The 13,142-nt window shown below is 41.3% G+C and overlaps 2 protein-coding genes across 5 annotated transcripts in view; both read left to right on the forward strand.

The window, feature by feature from the left end:
* The first annotated feature begins 1,152 nt into the window (after positions 1-1,152).
* On the forward strand, positions 1,153-1,992 carry NOP10 (NOP10 ribonucleoprotein). The gene is made up of 2 exons (XM_036296185.1): positions 1,153-1,289; positions 1,606-1,992. The coding sequence occupies exons 1-2, from the start codon at positions 1,236-1,238 to the stop codon at positions 1,744-1,746; spliced, it is 195 nt and encodes a 64-aa protein (XP_036152078.1). The 5' UTR covers positions 1,153-1,235; the 3' UTR covers positions 1,747-1,992.
* A 3,595-nt stretch (positions 1,993-5,587) lies between these two features.
* The window catches only part of SLC12A6 (solute carrier family 12 member 6), an 86,907-nt gene continuing 79,352 nt past the window's right edge, over positions 5,588-13,142 (forward strand). For 2 of the 4 annotated variants that reach the window (XM_036296196.1, XM_036296215.1), the window contains exon 1: positions 5,588-7,087. In XM_036296196.1, coding sequence (XP_036152089.1) covers positions 6,817-7,087 — 271 coding nt within the window. In that variant the 5' untranslated portion in view covers positions 5,588-6,816. The remainder of the gene's footprint in view (positions 7,088-13,142) is intronic. The other 2 variants (XM_036296227.1, XM_036296223.1) reach the window with 2 other exon arrangements.

Here is a 13,142-nt window from a genome sequence, read left to right on the forward strand (position 1 = left end):
AGATATTTTATGCACTACAAGTAAATGTGTCTGTATCATTACATTTATATTCTTTTTTTTTTTTTTCATGACAACGCAAGTCAGATATTTTAATGTAAAGTTTTTCAGGAACGCATATGTCCGGTGTTGAATTAAATTGAGCATCATTGAAAGACTATTTTAGAAAAAAAGCTAAAACAGAAACAGGACGTTACATAGATTGCTGCTTCTTTTCCAAACACTTCTCAATATCATCAAGCACTCGAACAGCAACCTTTGAAATTCACGTCCCAGGACCAAGTACTTTGGAAACATCAACTTCAATCAAAAATTTATTACCCTGTGGTTGTAGCACCCTTTCACACATGACTATATTCCTTTTTTTAAAAAGAGCTTTCAGGTTTTATATATTATAAAAGTAATATATATTCCAATACTCTTGCGATTATAAGTAATACTGCAACGGCCATCTTTGTTATGCTATCTGAGTTCCAATTTTCATTTCTTTAAACCAGAGCCCTATAAGAGAATTTCTAGTTCTTTAAAATATTCAAAATACCCCTAGGAAGTAGATCTTATTATGCTATTATTAGTTACTCACCACTATAAGAAGGAGCCCTGAATTCGTGGTAGAGGCCCGAGTTTGAATCTTGGTTCGACCACTAAAGCATACTCCACCAGTTTCATAAGATAACTGCACGCTCTCCTTGCTGTACATTGAATACCCATCATGCACTCTTACCGCCAATACTTTAAGATAGGGCTGGGGGAACCGGATATATAAGAGGGGAGGAAAGAAATCTTTCTTTCTTCTCTAAGGTAAAGGGGCTCTGAATCCTGGCGCCATTTGTTTTCCCAGGCACTAGAAACCCACTGCCCATGAAATGGGTGTACATTTTTTGATAAAGAAAGGATTATATTCAATAATGTTCATCCCATATCTGTCCCTACCCCCCTGTTAATGCCTAGAAATGTCTGGCACACAACTGGGCACATTTCACGTGTCTTAAAAACACCTACAAGGTTGCAAAATGGGCGCCAATGGCTGCAAGGTTGCAACTTGGTTGCAACTGGGCCAAGCCCTGCACTAGCGCGCCGCCTTCTGCCCCATGGAGAAAGGCGCACAATTGACTACATTTCCCGGCATGCCTTGAGAGAGATTTCCGGTTATACCGGAAGAAAGTTGGCGACCACGTGAGGCCCTCAGTAGACCGAGAAGTGCAGACGCAATTAGAACCTCCTGCTTCAGCGAGATCATGTTTCTCCAGTATTACCTCAATGAACAGGGAGACCGGGTCTATACCCTGAAGGTGAGGAGAGGGAACAGATGTACATGGGCTTGGTGAGAATTGTAGGGGGGAGGAGGGGTTGAGATTAGCCACCGAGTTGCCTAGCTGGGTGAGGGGAACTAGCCAGCCCAGAAGCCTGGCGTGGTGGAAGCTGGGGTGTAGGACTGCTTGTTGTGACCACTCGAGCGTCCTGTCTCGAGCGTCCTGTCTTCCTGTTGACTCTGTTTCGCGGGTCCCTTTCCCTATCCCAACCTCCATGTCTCTTACGATGCCGGTGATTGCGTTTTCTCATCACTGCGGTCCTGAGATTATGTCCTCTCTTTTCTTCCTCGAGCAGAAGTTTGATCCTATTGGACAACAGACCTGCTCGGCCCATCCTGCTCGGTTCTCCCCAGACGACAAATACTCTCGACACCGAGTCACCATCAAGAAACGTTTCAAGGTGCTGATGACCCAGCAGCCGCGCCCTGTCCTGTGAAGGTCCCTTAAATTTCATGTCTCTCCTGCCACCGGCGACCCCTCTGAGACTTTTCCGAAACCGAGCTTTTCGGTCTGTGAGCCTTGAGGTCTTCTTACCACCCTTGCTCTTTGGAATCGGTGTCATCATTACCTTAGATCATGCTTGTGGGAAGCAATCATGGTAGCACCCTCCCTTTAAGAAAACAAGTTTGAGTCTGCTTTTCGTGTTTTGACTGCCACGTTATTAAAATGATTTGAAAGAGCTCTTATTTTGCATGTGTGGGGGGAAAACGAGTGGTTTAAAAATAAAAATAAAAACACGAGGAAGGTGAGAGGGAAGAGCAACCCAGGGGCACACTTGGAAGAAAATCTTAAAAACTGCTGTAGCTGGAGTAGTGCTGTACTGTTAGTGATAGGAGGGTGTTGGGGAAGGGAAGGTTGAGAAAGACTCACATAATTGTCGGCATTCACTGAACAATACCCCTGGGGTCATGTAAGTAATTTCTTGCCCCTTGAAATGACATTTTGACTCAAAATGGAAGAGTTGCTTGACAGGTAATATCCATATTGTAGAGGGAAGGCAGTGTATTGGAAGTCAGGAGACCAGGATTTTCCTCTCTTTGTATAACTTTAAGAAAGTCACTTAACCTGTTTAGTCCCATTTTTCTCATCAATCCTAAGTTCTCTTCCAACTCTAAAATGATTTGGATCAGTGGTGGACCTTAATTTACCTATAGTGTTGTCTAACCGTTGTGAATATTTATGCATATTTACTGCCCCTCTGGTAATATTCCCAGGCTTTTAGTTCTCTTCAAGGAATTGCCCTCTTACAGTAGACACCTAATTTTATATTCTCTCTGGCAGCTGGCTGCTATGTGGAACTACATATATCTTAATTTAAAAGATGAGATACAAGAGATTCAAGCAGAGATTTTGTTTTCAAGCTACTGTTTGGGGTTAATAACAAAAATACTGGGTGAGTTTTGGAGCAGCTCTCATGGAGCAACCATGAAATTTTAATTCAATTACTTTATATTAAAGGAAAGATAAGACAAAATATTGAATATGGGTATTCAAAAAATGCTATCTTGTTTTTTTTGTCTATCTCTCTTTGTCAAGTTAATCCTCTTATTTCCCAGTCTTCTCATTTGTGGCTTTTGACATTGGATTTGAATGTTTGCTTAATGCCACAGATTAAAAAATTGCTTTGTGGAGATTGTGTGCTAATTACACATTATTTTTTTATTGCATCAAAATTTTAGACTCCAGAAGCAGATGTAACTTAAATCAGTGCAAGTTTGATTTATTTAAAATTGGCCCTGAAATGGGATAGATATGCTTCTCTTGAAATCTGAAATCTGAGCATCCCAGCAGAAAAATTCAGGATAATTGTTGACTGATGAGAGAAAAACTGTCTAAACTTGGGTCAAAGTTAATGGAAGACATGATTTTCAAATCAATTACTTTAACTTACAGGAATAATGAAGTACTTGTTTCCTGCTAAACAATTTTTTCTTAGTCTATTCACTTACAGGGTTCTTGGCTATAGATCTGACGGATTTTAAAGAGTTATCCTGTCCTGTTAAGGGGATAATGATTGAAGAAATATTAAAATTATGCAAATGGATAGGAAAAAGATCTGCTATGGAAGTTTCTTAAGCACCTGTAAGTTAGTGAAATCTCCCATTTTTTGAATGTTGACTGTAATTGTATCTTTATAATTTACCCATACCTCTCCCCCCATGCTATGTTCTGTGTAGATGGAACTGAAAAGACTTTGACCTGGCAATATTTTGAATTGAAGTAGAATAGAAAGACACACTGGTTTGACTATACCAAGGACTTTTTCCTTAAGACATCTTCTAGGTATTAACATCTGAGATGTGCTCAGAAATATAAGAGTCTTAAAAGGTTTAGTATATTGGTATTAGGCAGTGTTTACATATATAAGTGAATGAAAATACTCTGTGGTATAAGACAAAATTTGATGTTGCAGAACTCCAACAACTCAAGTCTCTGAGATTTGAATGAACAGCAGACCTGCCTGAGAAAAAACTAATCCTTCAGGGAGATCAGTTTCTTGCTTCTTCAAGTTAAAATCAATAGGCACAAGCTTTATAAAAGCATCCAGCTTTGAGGAGATTTACATTTCAAATGGGAATTGTTTCTCACTTTGTTACCTGGATTTTTTTAGTTAGACTTTGGACCTTGTCATTTGATAAAGGAGAATTTCCTGGCTCAGGTCTTACAGTTCTGATCTGTTGCTAAGGATGATGCTTAAACATTTCCACGTGTGCAGAGCAAGGGCCCAGGCAAAGCCAGGGCCCCAGATTGTTAAATGTCTTGATCAACGCTACAAAAAATAACTTTCAAACAAAACATTGATGACCAAAATATATTGAACATCTCTATTCATGCATTAAATACACAAGCGAAGAACAACATTCTGGTGGCAGTAGTAGGGAAACACTAGAAATGGGATCAAGGGAAAGTATTTTCTTGAGGTCTAAAATAAAGATGTTTTTGTTACTGGAATATTCAATCTGACTAGAAAGTGAATATAGCATTTTTTTCAACTTTATTGAGGTATAGTTGACAAACTACATATTTAATATGTACAACATGAGTTAATAGCTGTATACATTGTGAAAGACAGCATAAAGTACAGGAAAAGGGGGGAATATGTAACTGCATAAATTTGAGCATACAATGCAGTGATTTTCAACCTTTTTAAAAAATATTTTTACTGATTTCAGAGGAAGGGAGAGGGAGAGAGAAACAGCAATGATGAGAGAGAATCAACTGCCTCCTGCACGCCCCACACTGGGGATGGAACCTGAAACCCAGGCATGTGCCCTGACCGGGAATCGAACTGTGACCTTCTGGTACATAGGTCGATGCTCAACCACTGAGGCACACCGGTTGGGCTCAACCTTTTTAATCTCATGGGACACATGTAAAATAATTACTAAAATTCTGTGGCACACCAAAAAAATATATTTTTTGCCAATCTGACCAAAAAAGGTTAATCTTGATACATTCACACCTGATAACTTGTAATTTTTTTATTTGACAATCTAAGGGAAAAGAGGTAAGTGCGCCTGACTAAATAGTAAGATATTGGAGGTTTTAAAAATTCTTGCAGCACACCAGTTGAAAATCACTGACACAATGCTTTAGAATGGACTTATACATAAAAATTCCATTAAGGGAAGGGTCATACCTGCATATATGGTATTGGGAGGTTTGTGATTTAAAATAATTTTAAAAATCATGGTCCAAGCTGGTTTGGTTCAGTGGGTAGAACATGGGCTCTAGTCAAGGACACTTGCCTCAGTTGCAGGCAGGGTTCTGTGGCCTGTGTGGGAGGCAACCAATCCATGTGTCTCTCACATCAGTGATTCTCTTCCCTCCCCTCCACTCCAAAAATCAATGGAAAAATATCCTCCGGTTAGGATTAACCAAAAAATCATGAATTTTCAGGGACCCTGTTATTAAAGAGGGGGTATTTGAGGCCCTGAGGACAAGAGGCAGGGCCTACTCCCTGAGATTCCTCCAGAGTGGGTAGGGGCAAGAAAGCAGGACTAAGAAGGAAAAGGGTTTGTGTTTTCTGGAGCGCAGGTAGCTCAGGTCCAGACATCCAATTACAATTCCCGTCGTGCCCAGGGCCTCCGACGTGGCCCCGCCCCTCACCCCGGTCCCGCTGTAACTCCAGCGAGCGCGCGCATGCGCGCAAGCAGCACAGTCCCTGGCGGCCGCAGCGGCTGGGCGGGGCTCCCGGCACCGGCGGGGACAGTTCCACCCTTCGACCGCTCCCGGCTTCTCTTAGGACAGTTAACCTCGAATGAGGAACAAGCGGGGAGGGAAGGGAGGGGCTGCGGCGGCGCTAGCACAGCCCGCCGAACCCGGGGCCGGGAGCGGCGAGGTCACGTAACCGCTGCTCTGGCGACCGGCCGGCCCTCCTGGCAGCCCGAGCCCGCCTGGCCGCGCTGCGGCTCCGAAACAGTTACCGGCTCGTAAACAACAGCTGCGCGCGCACCCGCATCAGCTGGCGCCGGGATCCCACACCTGCGACCTCCGCGCGTCATCGCCGCCCCCTCCTGCACTGCCAGCCAGGACCAGCCTGCGAGGCTGTCTCCTCTTTTGCTAGGACTCGACCTGCGCCAGGGACCTGGTAGGGGCGAAAGCGTCTCCTGGCGAAGGGTTGGCCTGTCCTGTCACACGCAGGAGAAACCTAGCGAGCGGACCTTGGGCTCGATGGACTAGCAGCGACTGGCCACGACCCTGAGCTGCAGTCCGAGGTGTCCGCTAGCTTCTCTTCCCACATCCCAGGGACCTTTCTGCCAGAAGAGCGGGTGGGCCGCCCCCGCAGACCTCTGAGAGGCAGGAATCCGCTCTGCCCCAGCATCCTCCTCTGCTCACCCTTCTCTCCGCATTCTCCTCCGTCCTCGTGTGGGATATCTTTCCCGTTATGCATGCGCACCTCTCCCACCAGACCCAACTGGATTATCGGCCTCAAAAACCTCGGGTGGCTCTACTGCACACACCCCCTCCCAGCCAGACCTGTGGGGTATTCACCTGATAGACAACAGGTGGCCCGTACCGTTTTTTTCAATCTCTCTGCTGTATCTGCATCATCAGGGTGGACCTGTGTGCACTTGGCTCAACTAAATCCGTGAGACATTTACCAGATAAAGGACTAACAACCTTGGCCGACACCTGGGGGTCGGAGGAAGCAAGGCTTCGCCTGCTTCTCTCAGATCATGGCACTGAGCCCGCAGCCCTGGATCAGGAGACATAGCTAGCTAGCTCTTCATCCTGAAGGAACGAAGTTACACGAGATTGGCATCGTTTTGTTTTTTTTTTTTTTCTTAAATATTTTTCAGCTACTGGTAGTGCACTTTCTAGGACAGTCTGCTTGAATTCTGAGTATAAAGATTCTTATTTGGGGCTCTGTGTGATGTAAATCAAGGTAATTGGTGTGGTGTGTTTTTTTTTAAGTTATCCTATTTTTGCGATCAAAAGCAGCTAGCGTTGGAGGAAGGATTTTGCGGGTTTTTCCTTTGTGCCCTTTTAAAGAAAAAGAAAAATGCATCCTCCAGAAACCACCACCAAGATGGCTTCAGTTCGGTTCATGGTGACACCAACAAAGATTGATGATATTCCAGGTTTGTCAGACACCAGCCCAGACCTCAGCTCCAGATCCAGTTCCCGAGTAAGATTTAGCTCCCGGGAGAGTATGCCTGAAACGAGCCGTAGTGAGCCTATGAGTGAGATGTCTGGAGCCACCACTTCACTGGCAACTTTGGCACAGGATCCAGCCAGTGACCGGACTTCTAACCCCCAGGATGTTACTGAGGGTAAGTGGAAACCCAGATGACAGGATTCTTCCTTCATTGGTTTACTTACCAAGGGTGACTCTTCTGAGAGATCGTTTTTCTGTTATGCACACAGTAATCAGGAACCAAGGTACCTCTTTTGGAGATGCTTAGGAGCCCTTTGAAATAATGGGTAGCATGGTGGTTCTATGCAGTAGTAATTTGGTATGTGGAAGGTGTGTGGCAAGAAGAAAAGTAATGTATATTTTTGACTTCCTAATTTTTGTCTTCTTAGCATTGAAATGGGTATTTTGGTTAAGGTTGAAGGGCACAGAATTTAATACTTTTTCAGCACAGAGAATCCTAAATTGTGAAATTTAGTGGAGAGCTAGCTTTGGGGCTCTAACTTTTACAGTCTGCTTTTAAGGCCATTTACAAGGAGTAGTTATTGATCATATATTAGTTATTGGCTTTTCTACAAAGACAAGATATTGTATCACAAAATTCTTTTTTTTTTAAATTATAATTTACAGAAACAGTAGTTCAAGTAGCTAAGCTTACTCAGCTGAGGCTGAGTAGACCTCGTGTGCTATCCTTTTGAATAGAGAAATTCTAAAGAGGTTTGTAGGGGCTGATTCCCACGTAATGTTTTCACTTTGAACTTTAAATGGAATGCATTGAGTATTGAACCTTTGAAGCCAGGAAGTAGCACACAAGCCTCTTCTGACTTAGATTGACCACTGAAGACTTTAAGCTTCCTGAACCAATCAGTTTGTATTGGCTAGCTTGGACCTTTTCATTGGATTTAGTGAGAGAGGTGATGAAGAGAGAAATGAATGAAAAGATCATAACATTTTTTGAGAACTGCTGTACTGCTTCATATATTTAGAACTGTGCTGCTTCATATATTTAGTTTCATATTCTTTATATATTTAGTTCTGTATTCTAACTGTAGATATGTTTGGTAGTGAAAATTTCTTGTAAGAATCTTAGACTCTGTCAATGATGACAACCCTTAATCTTGAAGTGAGGTGATGACTTAAAAAAAAAAAAAAGAATCTTAGACTCTGGAAATGATATTCTACCCAAATTTAGAAACTATGGCTTCAACCATTTGACTTTTGAAAGTGAGGTTGACTTACCATTTTCTAGTGTCAGGAAATACTGTTCCTCCTAACCCAAGGGGTGCAGGAAACAGAATAATTTTAGTTCCTTATTTCTGTTTGTATTTTTCAATGTCTGTAGAGAAGGTAGATTTGGTAGTTTATAGTCCTAGAATTCACTTATCTTCACTAATCATTTATTTAATGGAGATATTACAGGTTGGTTTTTGGACTTAACTATTTTCAACTTGACAAACTGTACACTGTTTACACATTAATGCATTAAAATTACATTATAAAATGAAAAATAATTTCCTTTCTTTCAAATTAACTCTAAGTTATAGTTTTAGTTATTTACATACTGCATTGAGGTTGTAAAAATACCAGATAAAGACTATATCGGTGTTAATTTTTTTATTGCTGTAATTGTCATTAGGTAATTTATAGTTAAATGTTTTTAGACTTGTGGCTTATATGTTATGGAATTGCATTTTATTTTGTTTTAAAGTGGGTTTGTTTCTGTAATGTGTTAGCTTTTCAGAACAGGATTCTTGTCCAGGCCAGTATCTTACCTATAAGCATTCTTTACAGTCCAGAGTGGTATCATTTTATACTATAAGAGGAAAACTTGTTTAGGTGGGTACAGAAGTTAAAGCTTGGCTCTATATCTAGCATATTTCTTAATGTTTAAATATTCTCTGGTACCAGATAAAAGGGAAATTAACTGTCCAGCCATTGGATCACACATTCCCCCATATTCTGAGGAAACTAGTTCCCTACTTTTCCCAATGACCTACTTTTTCTCTTTTAAAATTTTTATTTTTATGATGACTATCATCCTTTGATATATTTTTCTCACCATTAAAGGGAACTGGTTAGAAATATAATTATTTCACCTTTGGCTTTCTAATCCCTTGTTAGACATAGGTCTTCAAAGAATGTTGTTGTCAAGAAAATCAAGGACATATATAAACTACATTTTTTCTCTGAGCTGGAGTTAGTATAGGAAAACTAATTATTTTCTACTATTAACTCTATTGTGTATTAATTTCCGAGAGGAAGGGAGCTGGAGAGAGAGATACAAACATCAATGATGAGAGGAAATCATTGATTGGCTGCTTCCTGCACACCCCCTCATGGGGATGGAGCCCACTTGTGCCCTTGATGGGAATCGAACCCGGGACCCTTCAGTCCGAAGGCTGGTGCTCTAGCCACTGAGCCAAGCCAGCTAGGGCCAATTAACTCTATTTTTAAGCTCCTAGTGTATTTCAAAATTGTGTTTGCTATTTTAATATTTAGAATTTTGTTGTGTATACACACACACATATAATTTTTGCCCTTTCTACACATCCTTCTATGGTTGTAATATTGTTATGATTCTCAATCCTTTCCCCACAATCCTCAGGCCTCCCATGTTTCTTATTGTAGAGAAGCTTGCCACCCTATGTTTGTTTTCTTATTACATATCTTTTACTCACATTACATTGCATAACCAAGGCAGGGGTGACGTATGAAGTTTTAAATACTTAGTTCTGTATTTTAACTTTTTCTACTGCTGGCCTTTTGAAAGTAGGTAATTATCTTTTTTGCTATCAAAGTATTTATTATTCTCCTTTCATTGTGTTAGGGTTCATTAGAAGTTATGGGACTGTCCTATAAATAAAATCAAGACTCTTAGCACTGTATTTGCTGGTAAATAAAATCAAGACTCTTAGCACTGTATTTGCTTATGCCTAAAGAATGTCTTAAAGATACAGAAGGAGCCGAAACCGGTTTGCTCAGCGGATAGAGCGTCAGCCTGCGGACTGAAAGGTCCCAGGTTCGATTCCGGTCAAGGGCATGTACCTGGGTTGCGGGCACATCCCCAATAGGAGATGTGCAGGAGGAGGCTGATCGATGTTTCTCTCTCATTGATGTTTCTAACTCTCTCTATCTCTCTCCCTTCCTCTCTGTAAAAAATCAATAAAATATATTTTTAAAAAAAATTTAAAAAAATAAAGATACAGAAGGAACTATTGAGAATGGATATCTCAACAGATGCTAACAGACTGGAGGAATTTGAAAATAGAGTGGAGAGTGGGAATTTTTCTTTCAACAATTTAGAAGGACATGTACAGTTTTTTATAGTAAGAGTATCACTTTTATAATAAAACTAGAGGCCCAGTGCACAAAAATTTGTGTAGTTGGGGGGGTCCCTCAGTCTGGCCTGTGCCCTCTCGCAGTCTGGGACCCCTCGGGTGATGTCCACCTGCTGGCTTAGGCCCGCTCCTTGGGGGATTGGGCCTAAGCTGGCAGTCAGACATCCCCCTGGCAGCCCGGGAGCCCTCAGGGGATGTCCACTTGCCAGTGGGGAGCAGACCTAAGCTGCAATCGGACAGCCTTAGCATTGCTGAGGAGGCAGGAGAGGCTCCCACCACCACCGCTGTACTGGCAGCCATCAGCCTGGCTTGTGGCTGAGCAGAGCTCCCCATGTGCATTGAGCATCTGCCCCCTGGTGGTCAGTGTGTGTCATAGTGACCAGTCATTCCCAGTCGTTCTGCTGTTAGGGTCAGTTTGCATATTACCCTTTTATTATATAGGATAGAGGCCTGGTGCACTGGTGGGGGCTGGCTGGTTTGCCCTGAAGGGTGTCCCAGATAAGGGCAGGGGTCCTGCTGGGGTGCCTGGCCAGCCAGGGTGAGGGGCTGAGGGCCGTTTTCAGGCTGGCCACACCCCCTTCAGGGTGGCAGTTCCAGTGTTAACATGATACGTTGTGCAGCCTTGGAAGGACGTTTCTGAAGTGGAGTAGGCTTAAAAGCCAGTCAAGTCAAAGAGCTCCATGTATTCCAACTGAGACTGGCTGTTACCAAGTTTTTATGGAGCAGTGTTAGGTGGTAGAGATGCAAAAATAATTAAGGTATCTCCCTCCTTCAAGAGTCACCCTCTCTGAAACCTTTTCAGATTCATCCCCATACCCAGATAGAATAGAACTAATCTATTTCTTTAAATTCCTATATTCCTTATACATATTATTATTATATAGCAACACCTATTTCACTTAATTTTGTTTTGTTTACATGTTACCTTTCTCAGGCTGACGGTTCTTTTAAGGACAGAGACAAAAGTTGTTTTGGTGTCTTCAGCACCTAGAATAATGGTGATGCCACATAAATATATACTAAATTGAATATATAGAGTTAAAAAATGGGATGCATTTTACTGTTTTCTGTGGTGTTATGTATATTTGAAAACATGTATAATAAAAACTTTAAAAATATTGAGCTGCAATTAGGTGCTTTAATAGATAAGGCTTTCTTTTATAGGAGTTTGTCATAGAATGCTCTAGATACTTTGATTAAATGCCAGTGATTGGTAAAGTGGTGCTTCAACTTCTTCTCTTTTATCTTGAGTGGTCTCTTCTTTGTCCTCACTAATTCTTCCTACCAAGGGCTTCATTCTTTTCCTCTCAGTGGCATGTTCTTAATTCCAGATTCTCATAAGCTTTGTTTTGATATTACCTGTACTGGAATAGAAAAGAAGGAAGAAGACACTCTTGGGGACCTGGGGACCTCATAAAAGTCATGCTTTCCCATTTTAATTAAGGCTATTAGAAAAAGGGGAATGTTTTGAATGCTGACTTTTAAGGCAATTTCTAATGACCTATGAGGATGACATTATGCTGTAAACTTTTGGATAGTGGACTCTGTTTGCCTAATAAATACTTGTGGACTTGTAAGACCCTTGTGCAAATTCTAAAAAGGCACCCCTTCCAAACTTCATTGGAGAAGGGCAAATTGTATTTCAGCCCACAGCCTGCAGCCCCCTATACTTTTGGCCCGTCACAATCTGCACAGCTGCACGTGGTGGCCTTGTTGACTCAGAATAATGTAAATTATATATGTTTTAAGTTCTTGGTGATGTGTTTTATAACAGTAGGTATGAAAGTTTGGAGAGCTATATTGTAGGAATTATGAAATCATTTTATTTTGTGAATGGGTAAAACAAATGCAATATTTTAATAAAGTGTTATGAGTAAACTAGAGGCCCAATGCACGAAGATTCATGCAAGAGTGGGCCTTCCTTCCCCTGGCTGCGGCACCGCCTTCGCTCCCGCCAGAGCCGCCTTTCCGCCTTCCCATGCTGCCCAGAGACCGAGAGTGGCTAGGGCAGTGTGGAATGCCTCCATCACATCCCGCCCCACCCCCTGGCTGCTCGGCACCTGCATATGCAAATTAACCCGCCATCTTTGTTGGGCTAATTTGCATACTCCTGATTGGCTGGTGGTCATTGCAAAGGTACGGTCAATTTGCATCTTTCTCTTTTATTAGTGTAGATAGAAAAACAAGATATTTCCATTAAAACCCTAGGATTCATGCTGCTCTATTTTTTAGAATCCCAGCAATTAAATATGAAGATATGAACACAGAACTTCAGAACATACAATACATACACACACAGCACTTTGCTTTAGCTGTGGAAGTTCAGTAGTTGATAAATAGCAAATATTACAGTATTTGCTCAATTCTACAATGTTCATTTGTCATATTTTAAACATGTCTAATATTCAGATACATTTTACTTCTGAAGGATTTTAAACCACCGTTAAGTCATTGGAGGAATTTAGAGTTAACAAAATTTCCTAATCAAGACAATATTGTATGTAAGTTAATCTGAGAGGCTATGCAAAACCTTTGGCTGTCTTAACTGAAAAAATGTAAGGGCTAAGCTTTTAAATTTTTTTTTCCTTCTAAAATGGATTTTTTTGTAGTTGAAAAGTACAGATATGGAAAAAAAAAGCCTATGTTAAGTTATAAGGAAATGACAAATATGTTTATGTCTTAATTCTAACTTTGGGTTGTTTTTTCTTTTTAAAATTTTCTGTTATTTTAGCTCAGAGCTGGGTTTCAGTCTCTGGTTTCCTTGCTAAATTAATCAGTGTCAACTTCTGCTTTGCATTTTTATTACTGCATTGCTAAGCCTTATTACATTTTTAATGGCCTTGAGAAATTCATGCA

Source organism: Myotis myotis, unplaced genomic scaffold (assembly GCF_014108235.1).
Source record: "Myotis myotis isolate mMyoMyo1 unplaced genomic scaffold, mMyoMyo1.p scaffold_m19_p_1, whole genome shotgun sequence".
Lineage (NCBI taxonomy): Eukaryota > Metazoa > Chordata > Mammalia > Chiroptera > Vespertilionidae > Myotis > Myotis myotis.

Bases quoted from the DNA above. Each gene is read 5' to 3' on its own strand.
- NOP10 (XM_036296185.1), top strand. From the start codon at position 1,236: ATGTTTCTCCAGTATTACCTCAATGAACAGGGAGACCGGGTCTATACC. The intron at 1,290-1,605 runs GTGAGGAGAGGG...TTCCTCGAGCAG, and splicing joins ACCGGGTCTATACCCTGAAG to AAGTTTGATCCTATTGGACA.